Source organism: Oncorhynchus keta, chromosome 21 (assembly GCF_023373465.1).
Source record: "Oncorhynchus keta strain PuntledgeMale-10-30-2019 chromosome 21, Oket_V2, whole genome shotgun sequence".
NCBI classification, from domain to species: Eukaryota; Metazoa; Chordata; class Actinopteri; order Salmoniformes; family Salmonidae; genus Oncorhynchus; species Oncorhynchus keta.
The window spans coordinates 29,754,923-29,778,664 of record NC_068441.1 but is presented as its reverse complement, the minus strand read 5'-3'; the positions used below and the strand labels follow the sequence as shown (position 1 = coordinate 29,778,664).

General features: G+C 40.9%; 3 protein-coding genes across 7 annotated transcripts; 2 read left to right on the top strand and 1 right to left on the bottom strand.

Annotated features, from left to right (window-relative positions):
* The first annotated feature begins 640 nt into the window (after positions 1 to 640).
* LOC118400430 (translocon-associated protein subunit alpha) lies at positions 641 to 5,024 on the top strand. Its single transcript, XM_035797292.2, has 9 exons — positions 641 to 790; positions 1,893 to 2,011; positions 2,125 to 2,218; positions 2,371 to 2,498; positions 2,839 to 2,973; positions 3,144 to 3,220; positions 3,575 to 3,653; positions 3,784 to 3,877; positions 4,107 to 5,024. The coding sequence occupies exons 1-9, from the start codon at positions 721 to 723 to the stop codon at positions 4,175 to 4,177; spliced, it is 867 nt and encodes a 288-aa protein (XP_035653185.1). The 5' UTR covers positions 641 to 720; the 3' UTR covers positions 4,178 to 5,024.
* Positions 5,025 to 5,167: 143 nt separating this feature from the next.
* On the top strand, positions 5,168 to 15,106 carry LOC118400429 (neuritin-like). 3 transcript variants are annotated; one of them, XM_035797290.2, is made up of 4 exons: positions 5,168 to 5,670; positions 5,773 to 5,861; positions 9,238 to 9,388; positions 10,239 to 15,106. In XM_035797290.2, exons 2-4 carry the CDS (start codon positions 5,804 to 5,806, stop codon positions 10,462 to 10,464), a joined length of 435 nt encoding a protein of 144 aa, XP_035653183.1. In that variant the 5' UTR covers positions 5,168 to 5,670; positions 5,773 to 5,803; the 3' UTR covers positions 10,465 to 15,106. The 3 variants fall into 3 exon arrangements, with proteins under 3 accessions (XP_035653183.1, XP_035653182.1, XP_035653184.1); XM_035797289.2 differs by having other exon boundaries at positions 5,168 to 5,861; XM_035797291.2 differs by lacking the exons at positions 5,168 to 5,670; positions 5,773 to 5,861 and adding an exon at positions 9,030 to 9,110.
* Positions 15,107 to 16,997: 1,891 nt separating this feature from the next.
* On the bottom strand, positions 16,998 to 18,922 carry LOC118400427 (protein SYS1 homolog). 3 transcript variants are annotated; one of them, XM_035797288.2, is made up of 4 exons: positions 18,825 to 18,922; positions 18,085 to 18,285; positions 17,924 to 17,991; positions 16,998 to 17,646 (listed from the first exon to the last, which is right to left on the bottom strand). In XM_035797288.2, the coding sequence occupies exons 2-4, from the start codon at positions 18,244 to 18,246 to the stop codon at positions 17,406 to 17,408; spliced, it is 471 nt and encodes a 156-aa protein (XP_035653181.1). In that variant the 5' UTR covers positions 18,247 to 18,285; positions 18,825 to 18,922; the 3' UTR covers positions 16,998 to 17,405. The 3 variants fall into 3 exon arrangements, with proteins under 3 accessions (XP_035653181.1, XP_035653180.1, XP_035653179.1); XM_035797287.2 differs by having other exon boundaries at positions 18,574 to 18,904; XM_035797286.2 differs by having other exon boundaries at positions 18,740 to 18,904.
* Between the last annotated feature and the right edge of the window lie 4,820 nt (positions 18,923 to 23,742).

Here is a 23,742-nt window from a genome sequence, read left to right as displayed (position 1 = left end):
AATCCCTCCCTGTGACTCTCTAAAAGATTGATCCAAGATGTATTATTATTATATTGAAGCGTAATTCTGTACTAAACTATTACATTTGTATTTTAAGGTGTTGGTTTTAGTGATGCAGATTCATCTAGGGTTCTTTCTGGGAGTTTGCTGCAGGATGTTAGCTTGTCATTTCTTTTGTGCATCAGCAGGGCAATCTGCAGAAAACCACAATCCTTCCTATGAAAACAACTCATGCTGAGCCACATTTTGGTAATGCGCAAAAGAGAGAGAATATTTTGTGTGAGTTTTATACCAAGGGATGCAGCACCGCTTTATTTTTGACTGAAAGATTAGGACAAATTTTTGGTTTGTACGTTTTGGGAAATGTACTAATGTGTTTGCTACTGTGCTAAAAAAAAAAGAGAAAATTATAGTGTCTGCAAAGATTTTTTTTTAAACCCATTATAAATATTTAGACAGCGTAGGCCTAAAATGATCTACAATGGTAAACTATACTGAGACCCCCAACATAAATTAATTTAATTACCGATGATGGATGGAAGAATGACATGTGTTTTGTTGTTGTTGAGTCAATCAATTTCTCCTAAACAGTTTGACAATACCTATGCGTGCATAGTATGGGCGTGTCTTAAAACTCTTATCCCACGTCTTCTCTAACTTGTCTTCCTTTTCCTGAGTGCTGGTGTGTATGTAGCAAGCTACGAACTTGACCGCAGCAAAATGTTCAATTTCGGATCAAAAATACTTGTACTTTTTCTCGTGGCTTTCCCATGTGGGCTGATATCCTTCGGTAAGTCATTTTATCCTTTTGAATTTGTATTCGTCACCCCAACGGTCCAGAGTTCATTGCAATAATGAAACGTTAACAAAGTTAACATTGACGTGGCATAACGCAGTTTTTCATTCAGTGATATTTAACGTTTGAAGACTGCATTGTCTTAAAGCTTCGTGCTCAATATCCATATTTGATTAATTAAACAAATGCATTTAACATAAAATTATAGCAGGAACATAACACTTTGGGAAGCTTTCTCAATATAGGCTTGTTGAGACATCGCATGCTTATGCAAATGCACATTTCCATAGATGTAGTTTTGTGGTGAAAGACAATAAGAACCTTAAATGGAGAAACAAAAATGACACATTTTTCAAGACAAAATATGTCTGGTAGGCAATATTTGTTTCTATACACAACTAGTATTCTGCACTAGAGCGCTAAAAAAATGATATTAACAAAGTTTAGCATATCTTTGCAGGGGGGCTATTATTTTGAAAAATACAAGTAAAAGATCTGCGGTCATGCTTGCCAGCATAATATACTGCTGCTAGGAGAACGGTAATCTACACTGAGTTCCCCTTTTCTCTATGGTGACGTGTCCCAGGATCATCGTTGCGTTAGTACTCTGTTGATGCATTGTAACACCCGTGTGAGGCGCTTACTTTTACGTTGTATCTTGCCTGTTACATAGTGTTGAAATTGATACAATATAGGGCAGGCCTATTACTAAATGATTGACTTTGCAATTTGTTATACAAAGGTTATACAGCATTTTCGATTAATTAGGCCTACCAATCATGAAGCATAACAGGACCTAGTTTTAGCCTTTAGGCTACACATTCTTTGTGAACGAGCACAATTAACTAATTAATCGCTTTTCATTATCACTTGTATCTATTTAGTAGTGTCACTAGTTTACATTTATTTGATCCATTGTATCCTATGTGTATTTTTTGTGAAGATGGACAAACTAGGGGTAACGTTAGGTTAAGAGACCTGGCCTTTTTAACAGGTGGCGAGTTGAAGTCACACTTATCAGTTATAATAGCAATTTCTGCAATGTGTATGTGTTAAAATGCACACATTGCTAATGGCTTCTTCTCTGTTTGGACAGGCCGAGTATCTGCAGACTCTGAGTCTGCGGAGGACATTTTCCCGGATTCAACAGTCGATGAGGATGAGGAGGAGGAAGAGGATGAGGTGCTGGTGGAAGAAGATCAGGTCCCAGGCTCAGTATGTGTCGTTGGTCGAACTGGGATGAAAGCGGCTTCTATTGTCCCTGCCAAATGATCCAGACAGTCATTTGACATATTGCTATTTGATTTGATATTTTTTAAATCTCTCAGGAAACAGAAGATGACATAGATGAAGATGCTGCAGTTGGAGATGTAACCTCTCACCCTGATGCTGACACCACCATTGTCTTTGTGACTGGGGAAGGTTGGCCTTCTCTTCCTTGATGAAGACTTTCATATAATTTTACACTCAGTCATTCATTGTAAATTTAAAGGCTAATATGCAAGACAGCGTTGAATTTAATTATTCATTCACATCAATGGTTTAATTTGTATATCTTTGTGCCCTCTATCCAGAGTTCCCAGCCAATGAGATTGTGAAGTTCCTGGTGGGTTTCACCAACAAGGGAAGCCAGGATTTCACTGTCCATTCCCTGGAGGCCTCCTTCCGTTACCCTCAGGACTTCCAGTTCTACATCCAGAACGTGAGTCTGGTCTCTCGGATGCATGACGCCTGCATGCCTTATCTGAGGAATAGAAAGTCCCCATGAAAACACACATGATTCTGTAACACTTCATACATTATAATGGGGTTTGTAATCTGTTTACTTCCAATTTATTAACTAACTATTACTATAATATTAACTTATTATAAAGCCTTTACAAACCTGATAACATATGTATTACCTATGATAGATGACAGTTAGTTCAAAAACAGTGTGTTGTATTTACCAAATATACATGGAATGCCCTGTAAAATGTAGTATTGGGAACTTTCTGCCATTGTTGATCAGAAAAGTAGACTAAGATTATGTTGGTATCTAGTTCACAGCCTTGCCCCTGAGCACTGTGGTCCAGCCCCAGAAGCAGGCCTCCTTTGAGTACTCCTTCATCCCTGCTCAGCCTATGGCTGGTCGTCCCTTCGGCCTGGTTATCCTACTCAACTACCAGGACAGTGAGGTGAGACTAGATTTATTGATTGTTTTTATTATTGTAATGTTTTGCATCTTCAGTATGCCCAGCACATATGGGTGGTTGACCAGGTGTTCAGACATCACCCTGACCAGGTTCAGAAGTTCATTGGAATGTATGTCCTGAGGCGCTGATCTTGTGTTTTGACTGTCCTGCAGGGCAACGGTTTCCAGACGGCCATTTACAACCAGACCGTCACTATCGTTGAGCTGGAGGAGGGATTGGATGGAGAGACGTAAGCATTTCTTAGCATTTTTTTTATTTTACCTTTATTTAACCAGGCAAGTCAGTTAAGAACACATTCTTATTTTCAATGACGGCCTGGCAACAGTGGGTTAACTGCCTGTTCAGGGGCAGAACGACAGATTTGTACCTTGTCAGCTCGGGGGTTTGAACTCGCAACCTTCCGGTTACTAGTCCAACGCTCTAACCACTAGGCTACCCTGCCGCCCCAGGCTACCCTGCCGCATACATCAATTCTATTTTTATGCCAGTATTTGGTTATTTTAATTTATGTTTTAGGTACATTTGTTTAAATATTTTAACTCATTTTTATAGTATGACATGTTTTCCTTTGTTTCTCCTCCAGAATATTCATGTATATCTTCCTGACTGGATTGGTTGTCTTGGCGGTCTTTGGCATGTACCAGGTGCTGGAGTCTAGGACGGTACGAGTTTCATGAATCTAAATGGTCATAGTTTAAAATATCTCCACATCTTTACATAAGGTGTTGAATGTTACATTAAAAATGAGCACCAGGGTGAATGAAGTGATGACCTTTCATCTATGTTGTGCAGAGGAAGAGGTTCCCTGTGAAGGTGGAGACGGGCACTGGTGGGATGAACGGTGTTGACATAAGCTGGATTCCCCAAGAGACCCTCAACATCATGAGTAAGTTGAGCTTTGTCATGAGCTTTAATACTCTTGTCATAGCTTTTCTTCCTGAGTGCAGGAAGACAAATTCAAACTCTGCTTATAACAACCACTTTTTTGGAAGTGTACTTGAAAAGGCCTCCTTTGTTTTTAACTTGTCTGTACAAAGATGAATATCAATTCAAATGGCTGTACTGACCATCCCTCTTTCTCTCTCACTCTCTCTTACTCTCGCTCTCTCTTACAGGCAAGGCATCGGCATCCCCTAAAGCCTCCCCAAGGAAACGCACCAAGAGAGCGGTGGGAGTAGATCAGTAAACCATTCCATGATGTGGCCGTCTTCATATCAATGTCCACCAGGCCCATGTTCAAGGCCCATGACATCACAACCGTCAACACCATCAACCTCTGCTCAACCTCTGGGTGGACCTAGTTAGTTATCCAAGAGCTTTTCGCCGCTGATACATAGGCATACACAAAATGTCTCAATGTCAAGGGTTCTTGGACTGAAGACACTGGTGTCACAAATGTGTCCCATTTAGACACCACTCTAGTTGGACATGGTCATAATTGTGCATATTTGGCCCACATTTAGTTTAATAAAGGAACTTGTTTTTTATCACTGTGTGGTTGAAACACTAACGGACTGATATGAGACTAAAGACTGAGTAATTGAATCACCATGCCAGCTCCATGAAAGACATGGGGAAGACTTGGAGTTTTAGACCTGCCAAAGAAAGCAATAATGCTACACCAAGTATTTCAATCAATCTTTTTTCTTTTTTTTACTTTTACAAATGTATTTAAATACTTAAATTCCTGAAGTATTACGATATTGAGCTTTTAGTTCTATTTTATTCTGTGCCTTAGTGGCTGACTCCCTGTCTGCACGGTCAGGAATTGAGATAGTGACCAAAAGGGTCTCCCAAGTTCCTCCAAGGGAAAGTTTTCCTTAATGTGGACCAGGTTTTTCAGTGTCATACTTTGGAATATCATAAAGATGCTTTGAAAGGCTCAGCGAAGAGAATTTCAAAAGAAAAGGCCATCAGCTACCAGGTTACATTGTTAAATGTGAATGATACAAATGCATTTGAAAAGGTACTTGCTTTCAGAGTCCGGTTTCATTTTTTCCCAAACCATACTACAATAAATGTAACTGGTTGAATTATGAATTATATATTTTTTCACACATACTGCGCTGACACTCCAACACACACAAACTACATATGCACACACACACACTCTTTCACACACTGCAGCTACTCTGTTTATTATCTATCCTGATTGCCTAGCACATTGACTCAGTACCGGTACTCCTTGTACTGTATATATCCTTGTTATTTTATTGTGTTTCTATTTCCTTTTTATTTTGTATAATTGTCATTTTCAATCTGCATTGTTGGGAAAGGGCTCTTAAGTAAGCATTTCATGGTAAAGTGGTGTATTTGGAGCATGTGACAGACATTTGTTTTGATTTCATGCCTCAATTTATGACGCTCTGAAATAAGCACTTTATTTGGTCTTTTGATTTTGCTCAATATTATTCTCAGAGAAATCAAAGATGACTGTCAGATGGACTAGGGATCCGACAGAGGAGAGTGTCCATATGTACCAATGGGCTATTTGTTTGTCAGCAAATGAGAGACATGGGATGGCACGAAACGTATCTCTGGCGAAGAGCGTTGATGAGGTGAGAGAAGCGCTCTGAGACGAAGCACGCACGCGAGGGGCAGGTTAAGTAACGTCACCGTTATCATGTTTTGGATCGAGAATAAACTGCAACTGATACTGCAAATGTCAATCGCCTCCTGGTAACCAGATAGGACGTCATAAGTCATTTATCTTGATCGATTCATCTTACTTCGCTTTGATTTTTTTTCTCAATTTATGAGCGACTTTGTTGGATCCCACAGATGGCGAGAGGCACCCTCCGCTGAGTTTGATATGGGAATGGGATTTACGTCAGCGAAGATTCTAATATTTTGTGCATGTATTACATTAGGTAAGACGGGTTCAATAATCGTTCTAGATACATATTTATTTGTAGAATAATAATTAGTCATATTCAATTTATTTATTTTTCGACACCACTGTATTGGCTCTGTTTTTATAATATATTGGATGAAACGTAATATTTTATTAATTAAGGGTGTAGGCTAAATGTAGATGTTGCATGCAGAGTGAGAATAGAGTTGTAGTCTACTATTTGATAGTGCCAAGCCTTTTTCATATTATAAGTGCTTATCAATAATGCATTGTCACTCAGGTGTGTGCAGTTAGATTTTGGAGTGCTTGAATGATATTTTACAAGAAATAGACTTGCAATGTTGTGCTGGTTTGGGGTCACAAAGTACTGAGTATGGCTGGAGGGTGGACTGGAGGGTGGTCTGGGGGGTGGGTTGGAGGGTGGTCTGGAGGGGGACTAGGCCCCATCCTGAAGTTGGAGAATTGTGCATTTTTCAAACACCTGAAACATTTTTAATCATTATGCTTAATTCTATGTACAAAGAATATATATGTAAATGTTTCTGCATATTTAAGTTTACCTCTTGAGCTGTATCCTCCTGACTGGTGGTTCTTTTTTTAAAGAAACTAAATATGCTTCTCTGGTAAAAACTGGATAAATGATTGAAAGGAATATGAGTTGTATTCAGTAATTGCTTGCTTTTCTGAAGTCTAACAACCTTGCCAGCAGGTATGGCAGCTATTTAATGTTGTCCTTATTTTACCAGGTAAGTTTTATCATCTACAGGAACAACCCTCAGAATAGTTACAGGGGAGCAGAATGATCCAATTGGAAGCTGGGGATGATTAGGTGGCCATGATGGTATGAGGGCCAGATTGGGAATTTAGCCAGGACACCAGGGTTAAAACCCCTACTCTTGCAATAAATGCCATTGGATATTTTAGTTACCACAGAGAGTCAGGACACCTGTTTAATGTCCCATCCAGAAGGCAGCACCCTACACAGGGCAATGTCCCCAATCACTGCCCTGGGGCATTGGGATCTTTTTATATATATATCATAGGAAATAGTGCCCTCTACTGGCCCTCTAACACCACTTCCAGCAGCATCTGGTCTCCCATCCAAGACCAATCCTGCTTAGCTTCAGTAGCAAGCCAGCAGTGGGTTGCAGGGTGGTGGTATGCTGTTTATGAGGTTGGGAGATTGGGACCCTATCTAGACTTGCTAAAGCCAACGTCATAAAATTGCTAGGTGGCCAGTAGTATTACAGCTAATATATCTTTTTAAATATCATTATTATTATTATTATATAGTGCCTTGCAAAAGTATTCATCCCCCTTGGCATTTATTCCTATTTTGTTCGATTACAACCTGTATTTTAAATAGATTTTTATATTGATTTCATTTAATGGACATACACAAAATAGTCCAAATTGGTTAAGTGAAATGTAAAAAATTACTTATTTAAAAAAGTGGTGTGTGCATATGTATTCACCCCCTTTGCTATGAAGCCCCTAAATAAGATCTGGTGCAACCAATTACATTCAGAAGTCACATAATTAGTTAAATAATGTTCACCTGTGTGCAATCTAAATGTTACATGATCTCATTATATATACACCTGTTCTGATAGGCCCCAGAGTCTGCAACACCAAGCAAGCATCACCATGAAGACCAAGGAGCTCTCCAAAGTTGTGGAGAAGTACAGATCAAGGTTGGATTATAGAAAACATCTGAAACTTTGAACATCCCACGGAGCACCGTTAAATCCATTATTAAAAAATGGAAAGAAAATGGCACAACAAAAAACCTGCCAAGAGAGGACAGCCCACCAAAAAACTCACAGACCAAGCAATGAGGGCATTAATAGAGAGAGGCAGAGAGGACAACAAAGAGACCAAAGATAAAGCAACACTTGAGTGGTTTAAGGGTAAACGTTTAAATGTCTTGGAATGGCCTAGTCAAAGCCCAGACCTCAATCCAATTGAGAATCTGTGGTATGATTTAAAGATTGCTGTACACCAGCGGAACCCATCCAACTTGAAGGAGCTGGAGCAGTTTTGCCTTGAAGAATGGGCAAAAATCCCAGTGGCTAGATGTGCCAAGCTTATAAAGACATACCCCAAGAAACTTGCAGCTGTAATTGCTGCAAAAGGTGGCTCTACAAAGTATTGACTTTTTTGGGGGGGGTGAATAATTATGCATGCTCAAGTTCAGTTATTTGTCTTATTTCTTGTTTGATTCACAATTTAAAAAATATTTTGCATGTTGTGTAAATCACATGATACAAACCCCCCACAAATCTATTTTATTTCCAGTTTGTAAAGCAACAAAATAGGAAAAATGCCAAGGGGGTGAATACTTTTGCAAGCCACTGTATTTGGGGAGGGGGCATTGGATTGAATGTGCAGTGGGACACTGCAAATGATCCAGGCAAGCAACCAAATCTGGGGGCAGTTGCTCTATTCTCAGAATCACAATATAACCCATGCCCTGATATACTTCAATGTTTTCTATGCTTTAAAATCAATCATTCAAGCTTATATAACAGACAGTGGCTATTACAGTGGCCTTGGACAACTTATCCCTGACACCTGACCCTTGAGCCTAAATGATCAATAAGGGGGTGGGAGGGAGGAGGTGTAGATGGAAGAGAATTGTGACATGAACCATTCTCACAGGTAGCCTATGCTGATTATATCTATTGGCAACGGACATATCTGCTGATGGCATCATCCACCCTTTGAATCATCTCTAAATCACAGGAGGACAAATATCTCTCATGCAATCTCGTCATTAAAACTACATTGAAAAGCCATTTTGAAAGACTGGAAGAAAAACATTAGCCAAACTTCCTGGGAGGGATGCTGAGAGCTGTTATGTCTCTGTTTCCTCCATTTTAACTCCAAGAACAACAAAGAAGGAGGGTGACCTACTTCTGGCATCCTCCCATTTGTTTCAGAAGACACTCTTCTCTTCAAACAGGGAGATGGATAAAGGTCTGGATCAGTGGAGGACGGTGGGAGGAGCTAAGAGAATGGGCTCAATGTAATGGCTGGAATGGAATTAATGGAATGGTATCAAATACATCAAACATATGGAAACCACATGTTTGACTCCATTCAATGAACTGCATTCCTGCCATTACAATTAGCCCGTCATCCTACAGCTCCTCTCAACAGCGTCCACTGATCTAGATAAAGATGAGAGCCTATTGCTATTCTATTATGACATAATATTTGGCCTCTGTAAGAGCAATGCCTGAATTGTACAATAAAACCTATGGTAAAAATGAACAAGCAGGATATGTACCATATGGATACAGTATTATTTTTTTCACAACAGGCAATATAATGGCCTTTCTTTCCTTAATGCATTTGGATGTATTTTTCTCTCTGTGTGTGTTTTGCAGTGTTCCTGGCCGTGGCAAGAGTCTCAGCAGCAGATGTGAAGTGTGAGAATATTTACAGGGACTTCTCTGACTGTGTTCTGGAGCTGGGGGAGAGCATGGATAACTACCAGGAGAATGGGACCAGCGAGATGGGAGTGGAAGCTGTGTGTAGGTGAGAGGAGAGGGGTGTGTGTGTGTGTGTGTGTGTGTGTAACGTACAGCATCCTCTACGTAGCTGCATCTGTGTTTGCAGTGCACCGGGATCTCATGATCACCTGATTACTCTTACGACTGTAGGCAGAACGTATAAAACAGTGTCTGTGTTTTTTTAAGCAGTCTCCTTCTGCTTGTGCATATAAGATCTAATATCGAAATCCAGTAAGGTGTGTACCTTGCGTAAGAACAGTGGAGAGAAGAGAGAGATGCTGCAACCTCTGAGGAAGATAGCATAAGTGAATGGTGCTGAAACACTGAGACACTGTACTGAAGAATGTACGACTTTGCTGCAGCAGTAATAAAACTCAGAGGCCATCTTCTATTTTTTTTTATTGTTACTGAGTGCATTCCTATACATAGTAAAACATATTGTCTAAAGCTTACGCATGCCTTGCCTTCCCCGGGTGAAAGAAGTTCCCTGTGCAGCATCAGCTCTTTTTTCTAATCTAATTTCTGTGACTAACAAATAAAGGTGGGTTGATCTTGCAAAACGCGAGAATAAAAACTGTTACAGTTTCACTGTAGTATAAAAAACAATAATAAACCAAAAATACTCCTGTAAAACACACCTTTGGCCATATTTGTTACGGGTGAGCTTTGAAGCCTGGCATGTGAGGCGATTAAAGTGCCAGATAAATCAAATCAATGACATTCTTCAATCCAATAGATTGTTTTCATGTCAAATATGAAACAGGTAGTGGATTTGTGGAAGACCCTCTTGTAAAAGCACTTTGAGAAAACTATGATGTAAAAAGGGCTTTATAAAATATATTTGACTGATTCATTGATTGATCTTTCATCCCTAGCCACTGGGAGACGTTCCACACGTGTGCCCTGACGGCACTGTCCGGGTGTCAGGAGGAGGTGGGCTCCATCTGGGAGACGCTAAGAGAAGACTCCAGGAAGATTCGCTTCCAGGGCAGCCTCTTCGACCTGTGCAGCCCTAGCTCGGCCCCAAGCCTGCGCTCGCCTCTACCCCTGCTGTTCCTGGGCTTGCTGATCCTGGGAGGGCCCATCTGGCCCCCCACATAGGTGAGGGATGCCTCTCTCCTCCTCCTCGCTTCCACCACCATGCGCTCTCACATTCCCCGAGGTGGGGTGGGTAGCGAGACGATCAGTGAGTAGAGAGGGGATATGGATTGAAGATTAGGTTAGCACACAGAGCCATGTCTCTATGGAGACACCATTGATATCTATAGTACTGGGTAATCAGAAGGCTATGATGTCACAGAGCCATTTATGTTTATGGAGAGATCAATGGATACTTATGGCTCTGGGTTACCATAGATGTCACCATAGATGTCTTTGGCACTAAGTAATTATAGGGTTATGTTATCAGAGCCTTAGATGTTGATGTCATCAATATCTAGGAGTCTGGATAAACATACATACCCAAGACCCAAGCAATTGTAATGAAATTACCTACTACAGTATACGCCTATGAAAAAAAAGCAATTTTAAAGCAATTGGTCGGTTTTGTTGACAATCAGGTGAATTCTTTATAAACAATGACCTTTTGACCCCTACACACCAACCCCAAATGGTTGGAGTTGCATGGCTGCTATAATGACACCAAAAAGGTATTTTCTATATTTTTGCTCTGTTAAAACGTTTCTTTGGTCATCCTGTTAGACAGTAGGTGCTGTTAAAGTCAGGTAATGCTCTTAACTGAAAATATTGTAAAAAATTGTTAGTAATTGTGGATGAAGGACAACAGTCTAGTTAGTTTCTCTCTTGCCAACTAGTTATTGTACCTGAAAATGATCCCTGGTTATGTGAGAATGTTCAGCGTTGTTTTATGAACCTGTGTCTTGTATGGAAGTCCAAGTTTTGGGCTGTTAATTCATTTTATATCATTGAATCCACAACTATATACAATTGTACACAGTTCACTTCCAAGCACATTCACCCTTACAGAAAACGCACAGCTTACTGAGTAGAAATAAAGATGAGGTAATGCCACAATTATTCACTTTATTATAGAAGCTAAAATATATAGGACTTAAGTCATAGGATTATCCTATGGCACCACCCTGCATTTTTAGGGCTAATGTCTCAATGCATTACAATATTTGATTTTGTCAACAGTTGTAATATTACATCAAACTGAGTAAATATAAATATAAAATCTAAGTAAAATTGTAGTTTTATAGCAACATGTGGTGTTATTGTATAGCTTCTCCGTTACTACTCTGACTGAATAGGCAATGAGGGGTGAATCCTGATTTAGGAATTTATTCCTATCCTGAACACACTTCTCAGTATATTCAGACTTACCTTATTGAGTCGCGTAATGCGCTCTGCAGGTGTGTCTACCTTGATCACTCTGAATAAATGTAAAACCCTCCCACTTGCTGGCCACCATATTTTCTAGATGAGTTTTCATTCAATGGTATTTTCAGTACATTTATCTTAAGCCATCCCTTTAAATACAGTGTAACTTAATTTTTTTAATTTCACCATTATTTTAACCATAGGCCAGTTGAGAACAAGTTCTCATTTACAACTGCAACCTGGCCAAGATAAAGCAAAGCAGTGCGACAAAAAAAACATGGAGTTACACATGGGATAAACAAACGTACAGTCATTAACACAATAGAAAAATCTGTATACAGTATGTGCAAATTAAGTAAGGAGGTAAGGCAATAAATAGGCCATAGTGGCAAAGTAATTATAATTTAGCATTTTATACTGGAGTGATATATGTGCAGATGAGAATGTGCAATTAGAAATACTGGTGTGCAAAAGAGCAGAAAAACAAAAACAAATATGGGGATGAGGTAGGTAGTTGGTTGGATGGGCTATTTAAGATGGGCTATGTACAGCTGCAGCGATTGGTAAGCTGCTCTGACAGCTGAAGCTTAAAGTTAGTGAGGGAGATATAAGTCTCCAACTTCAGTGATTTTTTCAATTCGTTCCAGTCATTGGCAGCAGAGAACTGTAAGGAAAGGCAGCCAAAGGAGGTGTTGGCTTTGGGGATGAACAGTGGAATATACCTGCTGGAGCGTGTGCTACAGGTGGGTGTTGCTATGGTGACCAGTGAGCTGAGATAAGGCGGAGCTTTACCTAGCAAAGACTTGTAGATGACCTAGAGCCAGTGAGTTTGGCGACAAATATGTAGCGAGGACCAGCCAACGAGAGCATACAGGTCGCTGTGGTGGGTAGTATATGTGGCTTTGGTGACAAAAAGGATGGCACTGTGATAGACTGCATCCAATTTGCTGAGTAGAGTGTTGGAGGCTATTTTGTAAATGACATCGCCGAAGTCAAGGATCGGTAGGATAGTCAGTTTTACTAGGGTATGTTTGGCAGCTTGAGTGAAGGAGGCTTTGTTGCGAAATAGGAAGCCGATTCTAGATTTAACTTTGGATTGGAGATGCTTAATGTGAGTCTGGAAGGAGACTTTACAGTCTAGCCAGACACCTAGGTATGTATAGTTGTCCACATATTCTAAGTCAGAACCGTACAGAGTAGTGATGCTAGTCGGGCAGGCCGGTACGGGCAGCGATCGGTTGAAGAGCATGCATTTCGTTTTACTAGTATTTAAGTCCAGTTGGGAGGCCACGGAAGGAGTGTTGTATGGCATTGAAGCTCGTTTAGAGGTTTTTAACACAGTGTCCAAAGACAAATATAGTTAGAATATAGTCGACAGACTTAATAGAATACATAGAGAGAACTTGGTCAGAATATAGGGATTAATGAAAGAAAGCCATCTATGCATATTCGTCTCTGTTTCAGCACCAACTGGTAGATTTAAAAAATAATCTGATTTTGTAGATTATTTAGGCACATTTTTGGGGTAGGAAAGTATATATGAATTAAAAACTAATTACGATTTGGAGAAGCTTTACGCACAAAATATACTGATGAATAAAAAATACAGTGGTTCGAGTCAAACTGAAAGCTGTCATATTCAAGTTCAATCCATAAAATATTAGAAGGTGGAAAAAAATAGTACAATAGAGGTTGAACAATAATCCTACAAATCTACTCTAATTTCCACTAATCATGGAACTGTATGACAACAGTCCAGTCGTGTGTTCTTAGTTCCATAATGACTCAAAATGGCTACATGTCCCAATTTATTGCATAACGTTAGCCGAATATAATCCACTAATGCTAGCAACCCTCAGGAACAATTTACAAGGACATGACAGAGGAAAGAAAGGTGAACGGAATGGAATGAAATTATGAAAAAATAAATGTATGTGGGTATTACTGACGTGATACAAATTGTAAAATAAAACGGAGAAAAGCCTGGGCATATAATCAAAACATTCTAAAGAGCATACATCAACTTGGCAGGTTCAGCCCTACAGAAGCCTACACATTTCATCAATGCAAATTATGAGGGCACACAATTACAATTCTGAATAATGACACAGCAATTTTTGTTTTCTATTTCACTGTGTTAAAGGGGCGGCAATACATGTCATGTTGATATGATTTTCAGTTTGCTTCTATATGCCTGGTGTCACATTTGTCTCCAGGGATCATAAGAAAATATTATCTAAAACAACTGCCATGTTTATTTACAATTCTCCAAACGGAATACTCATTTACCTAGCTCTTATTAATAGCTCTTATCAATATATAAATTACAGTGCTTGGAGAATGTTGTTATTTAAATGAGAAAAAAAAAGCACATGCTTTTTCCACTTGGAACTGTCAGGCTAGCTTGACCTTATTCATGGTTTCCCTGGAAGTTAAAATGGCAGAATTATGAGGGGAATTAAACCAAGGTCAAAATACGATGTGTCTGTAGACAACTCCACCACACCTTCATTTATTCCACCTCAAACGAATAGCAGGTGAATATCATGCTATTCTCAAGCTTAAATTCAAGGTCATAATATGTATAGAGAGAAAAGCGCATAAAAAGGTAATTACCTTCCATTTACGCACACTTAACTTGGGTTGGAATCGGGGCCTTAGTACTAAGATTTTTGTGCAAATCTCTCATTGATAAGAATGCATGATTTACACCTAAACTAAAGCTACATCCACATCCATGTATCTCAAATGAGGATTTGACCCAGAGAGAGCATGTCAAATATTCACACTGCTTCAGCCAACATAGGACAGTCTTCTTGTTTTATTTTGTACCCTCCCAACAGTACCTATAGTATGAATGGATCTCTCTCTGCATGGTTGTGTCTAGATTTTAGGTTATATATTCAGTTGAAAATACATTCCCAAGAGACATCCTATATCCTCTATCAGCATGTTTGTACTGGTTGTCCTCCACACCTAGTCTGTGCTCCTGATTGTGGTAGCATTCTGTCACCCAATCTGTGTGCCTGGTGGCAAGAGTCCACATTTGTTTATTTTTTTAACAGAGTTGTGCTATTCACAAAGCATGAGCAATATGTATGGGAAACACTTGAGGGACCAACTACTTTCCTTTTCTGTGAGATCGGCAGCTAACGAAAGCATGAACAATATCACATTTTTAAAGGGAGATATCATTATCACTAAGCATATCATTATGTATGACTGATTATTGAAAGAATTACTGCATGGAAAAATAGGCCTACATCAGGAAACACTAAGAATTCAAAATGTATGTGGTTTTTCAGCGATACAAACTACAGAGTACATTAAGTATTGTATTAAGTATTGTATTGCAAAGTAATGTGTTTGAAATAATAAAGTATCAAGTTTGAAAATATGACATATTATTCTGTTTATACCTGCATGACCACAGAGGGATCTGCTAGATCAAGATGATACTTGCTCCTACTCAGTATATGCTCTATCACAGTTATAGAGGATAGATTCGAGGCACGAGACACTTATTGTTGATATGGTGTCCCTCCCCTGCACCATGGTTTCTTTTTTAGTCGTCCTCGTGGCAAGGTGCTAATAATCAGGACTGGATCCAGTATGGAACAGCCCAGCTGGCAGTCAGCCGCTTGTTAGTGGGCTACCATCTGTTCTCCCCAACCTGGCCACAGAGAATGCAGAGAGGGAGTGGGGGGAGTGGCAGAGGGTGCAGCAGGGCTCAGGGCCCCCAGGACTCCCCATGGAAGGCTAACATCTATGTGTGGTGGTAGTGTAAGCCTCTCATTATGTTGCCTCCTCCTCCGTCGCTGACATTTCTAGTCCAGTTTATCACCCACAATAGGTCATTCACTAGGTCCCCCCATGTGGTTCTGGGATTTTTGCTCACCGTTCTTGTGATCATTTTGACGCCACGGGGTGAGATCTTGCGTGGAGCCCCAGATCGAGGGAGATTATCAGTGGTCTTGTATGTCTTCCATTTCCTAATAATTGCTCCCACAGTTGATTTCTTCAAACCAAGCTGCTTACCTATTGCAGATTCAGTCTTCCCAGCCTGGTGCAGGTCTACAATTTTGTTTCTGGTGTCCTTTGAGAGCTCTTTGGTCTTGGCCATAGTGGAGTTTGGAGTATGACTGTTTGAGGTTGTGGACAGGTGTCTTTTATACTGATAATAAGTTCAAACAGGTGACATTAATACAGGTAACGAGTGGAGGACAGAGGAGCCAGTTACAGGTCTGTGAGAGCCAGAAGTCTTGCTTGTTTGTAGGTGACCAAATACTTATTTTCCACCATAATTTGCAAATTAATTAATAAAAAATCCTACAATGTGATTTTCTGGATTTGTTTTCTCATTGTCTGTCATAGTTGAAGTGTACCTATGATGAAAATTACAGGCCTATCATCTTTTTAAGTGGGAGAACTTGCACAATTGGTGGCTGACTAAATACTTTTTTTGCCCCACTGTATGAGTCAAATATGTGATGTGAAGAGAAGCACTCTTTGTGGTGACTATAAACCAAAATAAAAAGATTTGGTCTTAAGACACCAAATGGTCCCACTTATTATCAAGAGTTCAATACCTTAGTTATATAAAAACCACAGCAGCAATGCCAGCGGAAAAAACATTAACAGGTGAGGTGTAGAAAGATCTCACTGCATAGTCCAGATTTCTACTGCAATTCAAGTAAAACCTCTGTGATCTCACACAAAGTTCAGAATTATATAAAAATGTGTAAGGTCCAGACATAGTCTGAAAATCATTTTTGACAAATAATAGGATATGAGAAGGAAAGAGAAAGTGCATTGAAAATCAGCAGAGAACCAGGAGTACTAAGCATGCTTTCTAAAATAGGTTTACGTATAATTTGACCATAGATGGCAGTCACTGCACCATCGAGCACACAGTCAGGCACACACACAGTGACAGCATCTTGTCAGAACACATCTGGTGGCTGACAGACCATACCCAGAGGAGCCATCTGCTCTCCACAGCATCACATATTGTACACACACAACACTATGATCATGCTAAGCGATGATTATCAGATACTTGCTGCTCCTATAGCGTTGTCATGTTAACTTCATAATGTTGACGTATGGATGAGCATTGCTGATTCCTTTCACCCCTCAAGCTCACAAACTATAATGAGGAATAAAATATAATTCCAACGTGGTGATCTGTTGTTTACATGTATGACTAGTTTGTTATCGTTTTTATTTTTCTCAACTGGAAAGGACATAACCGAAAGCATGTGCATGACAATAATTTTGCCACAATCATGTGATATCATCATTATTTAATCAAATCATGAAACCATTAAGCTCTTTGTAGGACAAACTAAACTCTGCTTTGAACTGTCTCAAAGCAAGTGATATCTTAGTGGGTCGAGGAAAAAGTTAGCATTCACTGTTAGACAGGTAGTATATGTTTACAAATAAATACAGCAACCAGCACCATTTCAGTTAATCTCCAAGTCCTTGAATCTATTGAGAGGTGTGCAATGTTCCAACTTGGAGCATCTCTGTCTCTAGATCCAACTACTGCGTTATAGCAGCTGACATCCCAGTCCCACCAAGTCTTTGGGCACAAATGTCATACCCTACATCATACTGGGCAGAATACTGTCAGTGAACAGTTCACAGGGAATGAGCCAGAGTCACAGAGTGGGGTGAGGTCAGGCGGTCAGCAGTCAAAGGTTAGACTTAGGTCCACTGTTGACTGGGATGGCCCTGAGCTCAGTCCGCATGCATAGGTACTCTCCAATCACCGCCATCAGAGCCATGCAGGCCACGTTGACCAGCCACCAGGACAGGGCCGCCGGGAGGTGGGCATTGTAGAGCCAACAGCCTATCATGTGGAAGAAGTGCACGGTGATAGTGAAGTCCAGACACTGCTTCCCTCGGCGGATAAAGAACAACAGGCCCAGGGCACTGACGAAACAGCGAGACAGATGTACGATGAAAGACAACATGCCACAAAACAGGTTGGTCATTCTACTGACGTGTGTGTAAATGTTATGATAGTTTTTGATTCATAGCTCGTAGTTAGGCTAAGTTTACCAAACGTTAAGATTGTCATCTACTATAAAGCATCAAAGATTATTGACCTCATAACAAACCAGCCTTTCATCCATGGTATATGACTAGACTTCTTCATACCAAAGTGTTGAGGGAACATGCAGCACTCGAAGTCGGCCCATTAACTTACCAGGTAAGTGAGTTCAAGATGAACGCCATCATTGAGAGTCTGCCCTGCATTGTTGCAAATCCAAGAACCTGCAAGCATTGAGCCATGTTGTGAATCAGTCTACTGTCAACTCAACAGACAAAAAATTAGGAAAATGTAGGAAACATTTCACAAAGACTCACCTCATAACTGAAGATCTGGTCCAGTGATCTGTTGGTTTGTACAAGACTGTCCACAACAGCCAGCCACAAACCCAGGAAGCTGTAGTAGATGCATTGCATCAACACAATCTGAGACAAAATGAGGACCGGGTCCCAGATGTAACTGCGGAAATGACTGCCCATTCCAAAGCTTTAGGAGGGAACACAGGGACCGCCGAACAGCTGAAAAGTAGGGAGTGTCAGTGAATCAAAACCTGAAATGAAATTGTAGACATTTCAAAGGTCCATTATAGTTGAGTTAGTACATTATAACCTAACGTTAGCTATAAGCTGTTCTGTTACACACATTATTCAAGATAGTTAGCTGGCTATATATCTAACAACGTTGCGAGGCCTACTTGTTACAGTAGTTATCTAGCTATGTGACATAGCTAATTTAATTTAGCCAATTAGCTAACGTTACAACCAAACTCGTGTTTTACATGTCTTCGTTTGAAAAAATCTAGCTACCTTAAATGTTTGATAGCTGGCCAACATTAGCTAATTGGATTAGCTTGGTAGCTAGCGAGCTATGTCAACAACTGCTTGGTGACATAGCTACCTAGCTGGTAACTTTAGCTAGCTATTAACTTGTTAGCAGCAGTGATTGTTATTGAGTTTACAAACTGTAGCCTACTTTAACTGATAATCAATATCGAATCGGGGTGTTTGGTAGTGAGATATCCAAAAGTACAACACATGAAATGCCACGATAAATCTACCAGATAACGTGGAGCTGATGACGAATAACAGAAATATGAAAACAACGCCACCAAATTTGACCCGGAAGTGATTAACCTCTAATACATTCATTTCAAAATAAAATAATGTATCTGGAATGGGAAGGAATATCCGGCTTTTTGAAAAAATGAATGAACATCTTTAATAAACATGTTATTTCACTGATTTTGGGTGCCGAAATTAATACGTCTGGTGTTACGAAGTTGCAGTAATGTAGTTCATTCTTCTGAAACGTTTTGTTGTTGTTGTTGCAGGGCCCATTCTTCACTGAATGGGCCCTGCAAGTTTGCCTGGCCAGGTGGACGACCAAGAAAAAATTGCAAGCAGTCAAGACTTTGCCAACAGCCGTGCATATGAAAAATAAGAGGTAGGTATAAAATACAATGTAATATAAATGTTCTTAAACAATTACCAGTCCCTAAATGCTTTGCTCACTTCTCTCTCAGGCAAGTGGGCAATCCCATGGTAAAGACTTTACGCTGAGATTCAGATGTTTCATTTTAAAATGTATACCATACAAAAACCATTGATGTCAAAGTTTAACAAACCATACAACTCTGTGCATAAGGACCACTTTTAACAATTTTCACTGAAAGTTGTACAAAAACACATTTCCAGGAAGAACTGTGCAGATAAAATGTTTATCAAACTTTGCATCTGCAGTTTTTCCAGTAAATGTTTTTATTTTATTTACTGTGTCAATTGTTCAAAGTAGTCACTGTGCATAGAGTTTTATGGTTTGTTAAACTTTGAAATCAATGTTTTTTGTACATACATTTTAAAGTGACAAATCAGTCTCAGCATAATCCCATTACAAGATTAGGTGGTAAGAATTACAGCTGTTACTAATCCTATGCATCACTACACATATGCATTACAGGCTATTCCAGGGGTCTACAACCTTTTCTAGCATGAGAGCTACTTTAAGAAAATATATAAGTAGCGAGTGAGCTACTAATTTTTTTCTACCTTTCAAATAGGCACATTCTTCTCTTCCCTGCAACCCTTCTCTGGATCTTTAGTGTACAAGAAACTAGAGCACTATGTTTTCTGTCAATATACCTGGTAAAATAATGGTTAATAAACTCTAAAGGGGGGCCTATAAAGTGTTTGTTTTTTTCTCCCAAATTCTTCAGTTTGATATTATCCCAAACGATGTTTTCTCAGTAAAAGAAATCCTGGTTTTAGATTTAGTTTGTTTTTCACTGTCAATATTACATTTGTTCATAGATAAACAATGAAATTGGATGTTCTGGGTCATTGTTAATGCTTAAATCACATCAGGAGACCATTTTTTAGGGCTGGAAGAAATATTGTCAGGAATAGACTGACCTCACATTACTTTAATACTAGGCTGCTACGGTAAGGTGACAAGATCCATTTGGAAATGAAAATAGGGAGTTTATTTTTCAGAGTGGGTGGTGTAGCTTCGCAATAAAGAAAAAGACATCGACTATATTTAACTTATCAATATTCGCTTTTCAAACAGGGTACTGTTATGGGTGTAAGATGGCACAGTGATGCCATCTGTTGGTAAATGTTAATTACTGCAATTCCAGTGTTTTACCGGTGTGCTTGAGATACCCGGATGGATTGCAATGTACTGAACAAGACTGGTTACTCTGCCTCTGTGTCGTCATTTAACATTCAAACATGGTGTCAGAGTCGGATAACTAACCATGCTTTCCGCAAGTTAGAGCCACCTGTTCTGGTTTACAAAAACAAAAAATCCTTATTTGAGTAAAACTTCGCCGGAATTGGCCTTGGCTAGAGTGAGTTTGGTAGTTAGCTTCAGTGTTGTTAGCACCGGTTAGACGTGGCAGCGAACATTCCCCCTCCCGCCGTTATGAAGCTCAGCGGGGATTGGAGCACGAACTGGGATACGTTTATAGGTAGGACTATGCGCTAGCAATAGGACGATGAGGTAGTGGCTGCCACTTTGAGCACTATAATGGGAACTGAATCCCGACACGTATACAAACACAACCGGAACCTAACAGCAGCACAGCAAGGTAACGCTGCAGCTATTCTTGATGCTCTTGAACATTACGTTAAGCCAGCAAATAACGTCATCTACGAGCGTTATGTTTTCGGTTGTTGCAAACTGGAGGACGGGGAGTCCATTGACAGCTCTGTCACTAGGCTAAAGGAAAAGGCAGCTACGTGTGCTTATGGTGCTTTAAAGAGATGAACTTATCAGAGATAAGATTGTGCTTAGCATAACTGATGAGGGCACCCGCACACGTTTGCTGAGAGAACGTGACCTGACGCTGGCCTTGGCAGTGGAGACATGCCGTGCAGCAGAGCTTACTGATATACTGATAAGGTCCATGGAGCTAGAAAGGCAACATATGGACAATGTCAATAAAGAAATTCCCCTTTGCCACAGCTAATGCTAATACTCCAGCCAACTCTGCTGTAGACAACCCCAATACATGCCGATATTGTGGCATTTCTCATGGATGAGGAAAAGAACACTGCCCAGTCTATGGAAAAATATGCAAATCCTGTGGTACAGCTAATCACTTTGCAAGGGCCTGCATGAAAAGCAAGTGAAAGGAGGGTAAAAGTGCACTCCATTGAAACAAACACAGATGAAGGGAACGACAGCACAGAGGATGTATATGCTAGCGAGTGCATAGGGGCAGTGAGGGCAAAAGGACAAAAGTGGTTGTCACTGCTACTTAATAATAAACCACAGCAATGCCAGCTACATTCAGGGGCCACATGTAACGTTATGAGCCTCAAAGATATAAGGAGGCTCGCGCCCAGAGACAAACTCACACAGAGTAGCACCAAGCTGAAACTATATTCAGGCCAGTTCATGACCTGTTTAGGCCTGTTTGTGACAGTGTGTTTTACGTGGCCAGAAACACACCCTTGAGTTAGAAATTGTTGAGGCTAGTCAACAGCCATTACTGTCAGGTTCTACATGCAAGCGCCTTGGGCTTATTAACTTCACCATTCCAGCTGATATTAACATTATAGACAAAGTCTAGGCTGGGCCCCTGAGCAAGGAGACACTCCTAAGCAATTACCATGATGTCTTCAACGCACCGGTCGAGTCAGTTCCCGACGAAGTCCACTTTGAGTTGGACGCAGCAATCCAGCCTGTCCAGTGTGCACCCTGCAATGTACCAGTGGCCATGAAAGCAGCTACGAAGGCTCAGCTTGACAAACACGAAGCAGATGGCCACATATCCGTCACCGAGCCTACAGATTTGATAAGTAATATGGTTATCGTCAAGAAACAAGACAAGCTACGGATATGCATTGATCCTAAACACCTCAACCGGGCTCTCCGACGTTCACATTACACTATGCCCACGTTGGAGGATGTTCTTTACAAGCTCCCAAAGGCCAGAGTCTTCACGCTCGTGGATGCCTTCCTGCAGTGCTCAACGAGCGAGCCCAGCAGCTACATGACAACCTTTTGGACACCCTGGGGCAGGAAGAGGTGGTTGAAGCTTCCGTTTGGTGGCTCCGTGGCTCCAGAGGTGTATCAGCGGAAACCGCATGAGCTGTTGATGGGACTCAGTGGGGTGGAACCCATAGCAGATGACATCCTCGTAGTGGGCTGTGGGGACAGTGATGAGGAGGCAGAATGTGACCATGACGCCAAGCTGCTGGCCCTGATGGTCAGATGCAGACAGGTCAAACTAAGGCTAAGCATAAAAAAGCTTCAGTTTAAAGTGCCAGAGGTCCGCTTTCATGGGCACATCTTGTCCTCCACCGGATTGAAGGTGGATCCTGAAAAAGTGAAGGCTGTCTTGGAAATGTCCCACCCATCTGTTGTGAAGGGAGTGCAGCGCTTTGTCGGATTCGTCACCTACCTGGCCAAGTTCCTACTGCTCTCTGAAGTGTGTGAGCCACTAAGTCGGCTCATGGACAAGGACACCATCTGGCATTGGCTCCCAAAACATGACACAGCGGTGAGGGAAATAAAACAACTGGTCACCCAGACACCTATACTGCGATACTACGATGTGTCAAAACCTGTCACGATTCAGAGTGACTCAAGCCAGTATTGGCGTGCGTGCATTCAAGTCACATAGGAGGTGAGGCCTGTTACAGACAAGCACGTGACGCACTGTATTGGCCAGTAATGCAGAGTGAAATCAAAGACTGTCAGTAAAAGCACAATCACAATGAATATGACATTGAGCAACAGAGAGAGACGATGATGTCCCACGAGCTACCGATGTGCCCCTGGCAGATAGTAAGTCTAGATCTTTTCCAGCACAGTGGCAAAGACTTTCTGCTGGTAGTCGATAATTTCTCAGACTTCTGGGAGATTGACCCCCTCCCCGACCTCTCAGCAGAGACAACGATCAAATGCTGCAAGGCTCAGTTTGCCCGCTATGGCCAGCCAGATAGGGTAATTTCTGACAATGGACCCCAATTCTCAGGAGTTGAGTTCTGAAAATGTGCTGCAGAATGGAATTTGAGCACGTCACTTCATCACCACGACACTCAAAAGCTAATGGGAAGGTGGAGTCCGCAGTCAAAATCGCAAAGAACCTCTGCAAAAAAGCTCTGAGAGAGGGCAAAGATGCCTGGAAAGCAATCCTGCAGTGGCGCAATACCCCAACAGAAGGCATGGATAGCAGCCCGGCCCAGCGCCTCATGGCACGGCGCTTAAAAGCAGCTCTGCCAGTAACCCGCACTCTTCTGGAGCCATGTGTGGTGACAGACGTGCTGGTGAAGCTACGTCACAGAAGACAGGTCTCCAAGTTCATCTACGACAAATCAGCAAAAGACTTACCTGAGCTCAAGGTGGGTGAAACGGTGCGAATGAAGCCACCTCCAGTGGACCGAACGGGCCTGATCCTGTGTACAGAAAGTGAAACCACGCTCCTACTTGGTCGACGTGAATGGATCACTGTACCGTTGTAACAG

Coding starts and splice junctions, on each gene's coding strand:
- LOC118400430 (XM_035797292.2), top strand. CDS start 721: ATGTTCAATTTCGGATCAAAAATACTTGTACTTTTTCTCGTGGCTTTC. Junction 3,221..3,574: donor GAGGGATTGGATGGAGAGAC/GTAAGCATTTCT, acceptor TTTCTCCTCCAG/AATATTCATGTATATCTTCC. Junction 3,878..4,106: donor AGAGACCCTCAACATCATGA/GTAAGTTGAGCT, acceptor TCTCTCTTACAG/GCAAGGCATCGGCATCCCCT.
- LOC118400429 (XM_035797289.2), top strand. CDS start 5,747: ATGAGCGACTTTGTTGGATCCCACAGATGGCGAGAGGCACCCTCCGCT. Junction 5,862..9,237: donor TTGTGCATGTATTACATTAG/GTAAGACGGGTT, acceptor TGTGTTTTGCAG/TGTTCCTGGCCGTGGCAAGA. Junction 9,389..10,238: donor GGAGTGGAAGCTGTGTGTAG/GTGAGAGGAGAG, acceptor TTTCATCCCTAG/CCACTGGGAGACGTTCCACA.
- LOC118400427 (XM_035797288.2), bottom strand. CDS start 18,246: ATGGGCAGTCATTTCCGCAGTTACATCTGGGACCCGGTCCTCATTTTG. Junction 17,992..18,084: donor ACCAGATCTTCAGTTATGAG/GTGAGTCTTTGT, acceptor CAATGCTTGCAG/GTTCTTGGATTTGCAACAAT. Junction 17,647..17,923: donor ATCTTGAACTCACTTACCTG/GTAAGTTAATGG, acceptor CTGTTTCGTCAG/TGCCCTGGGCCTGTTGTTCT.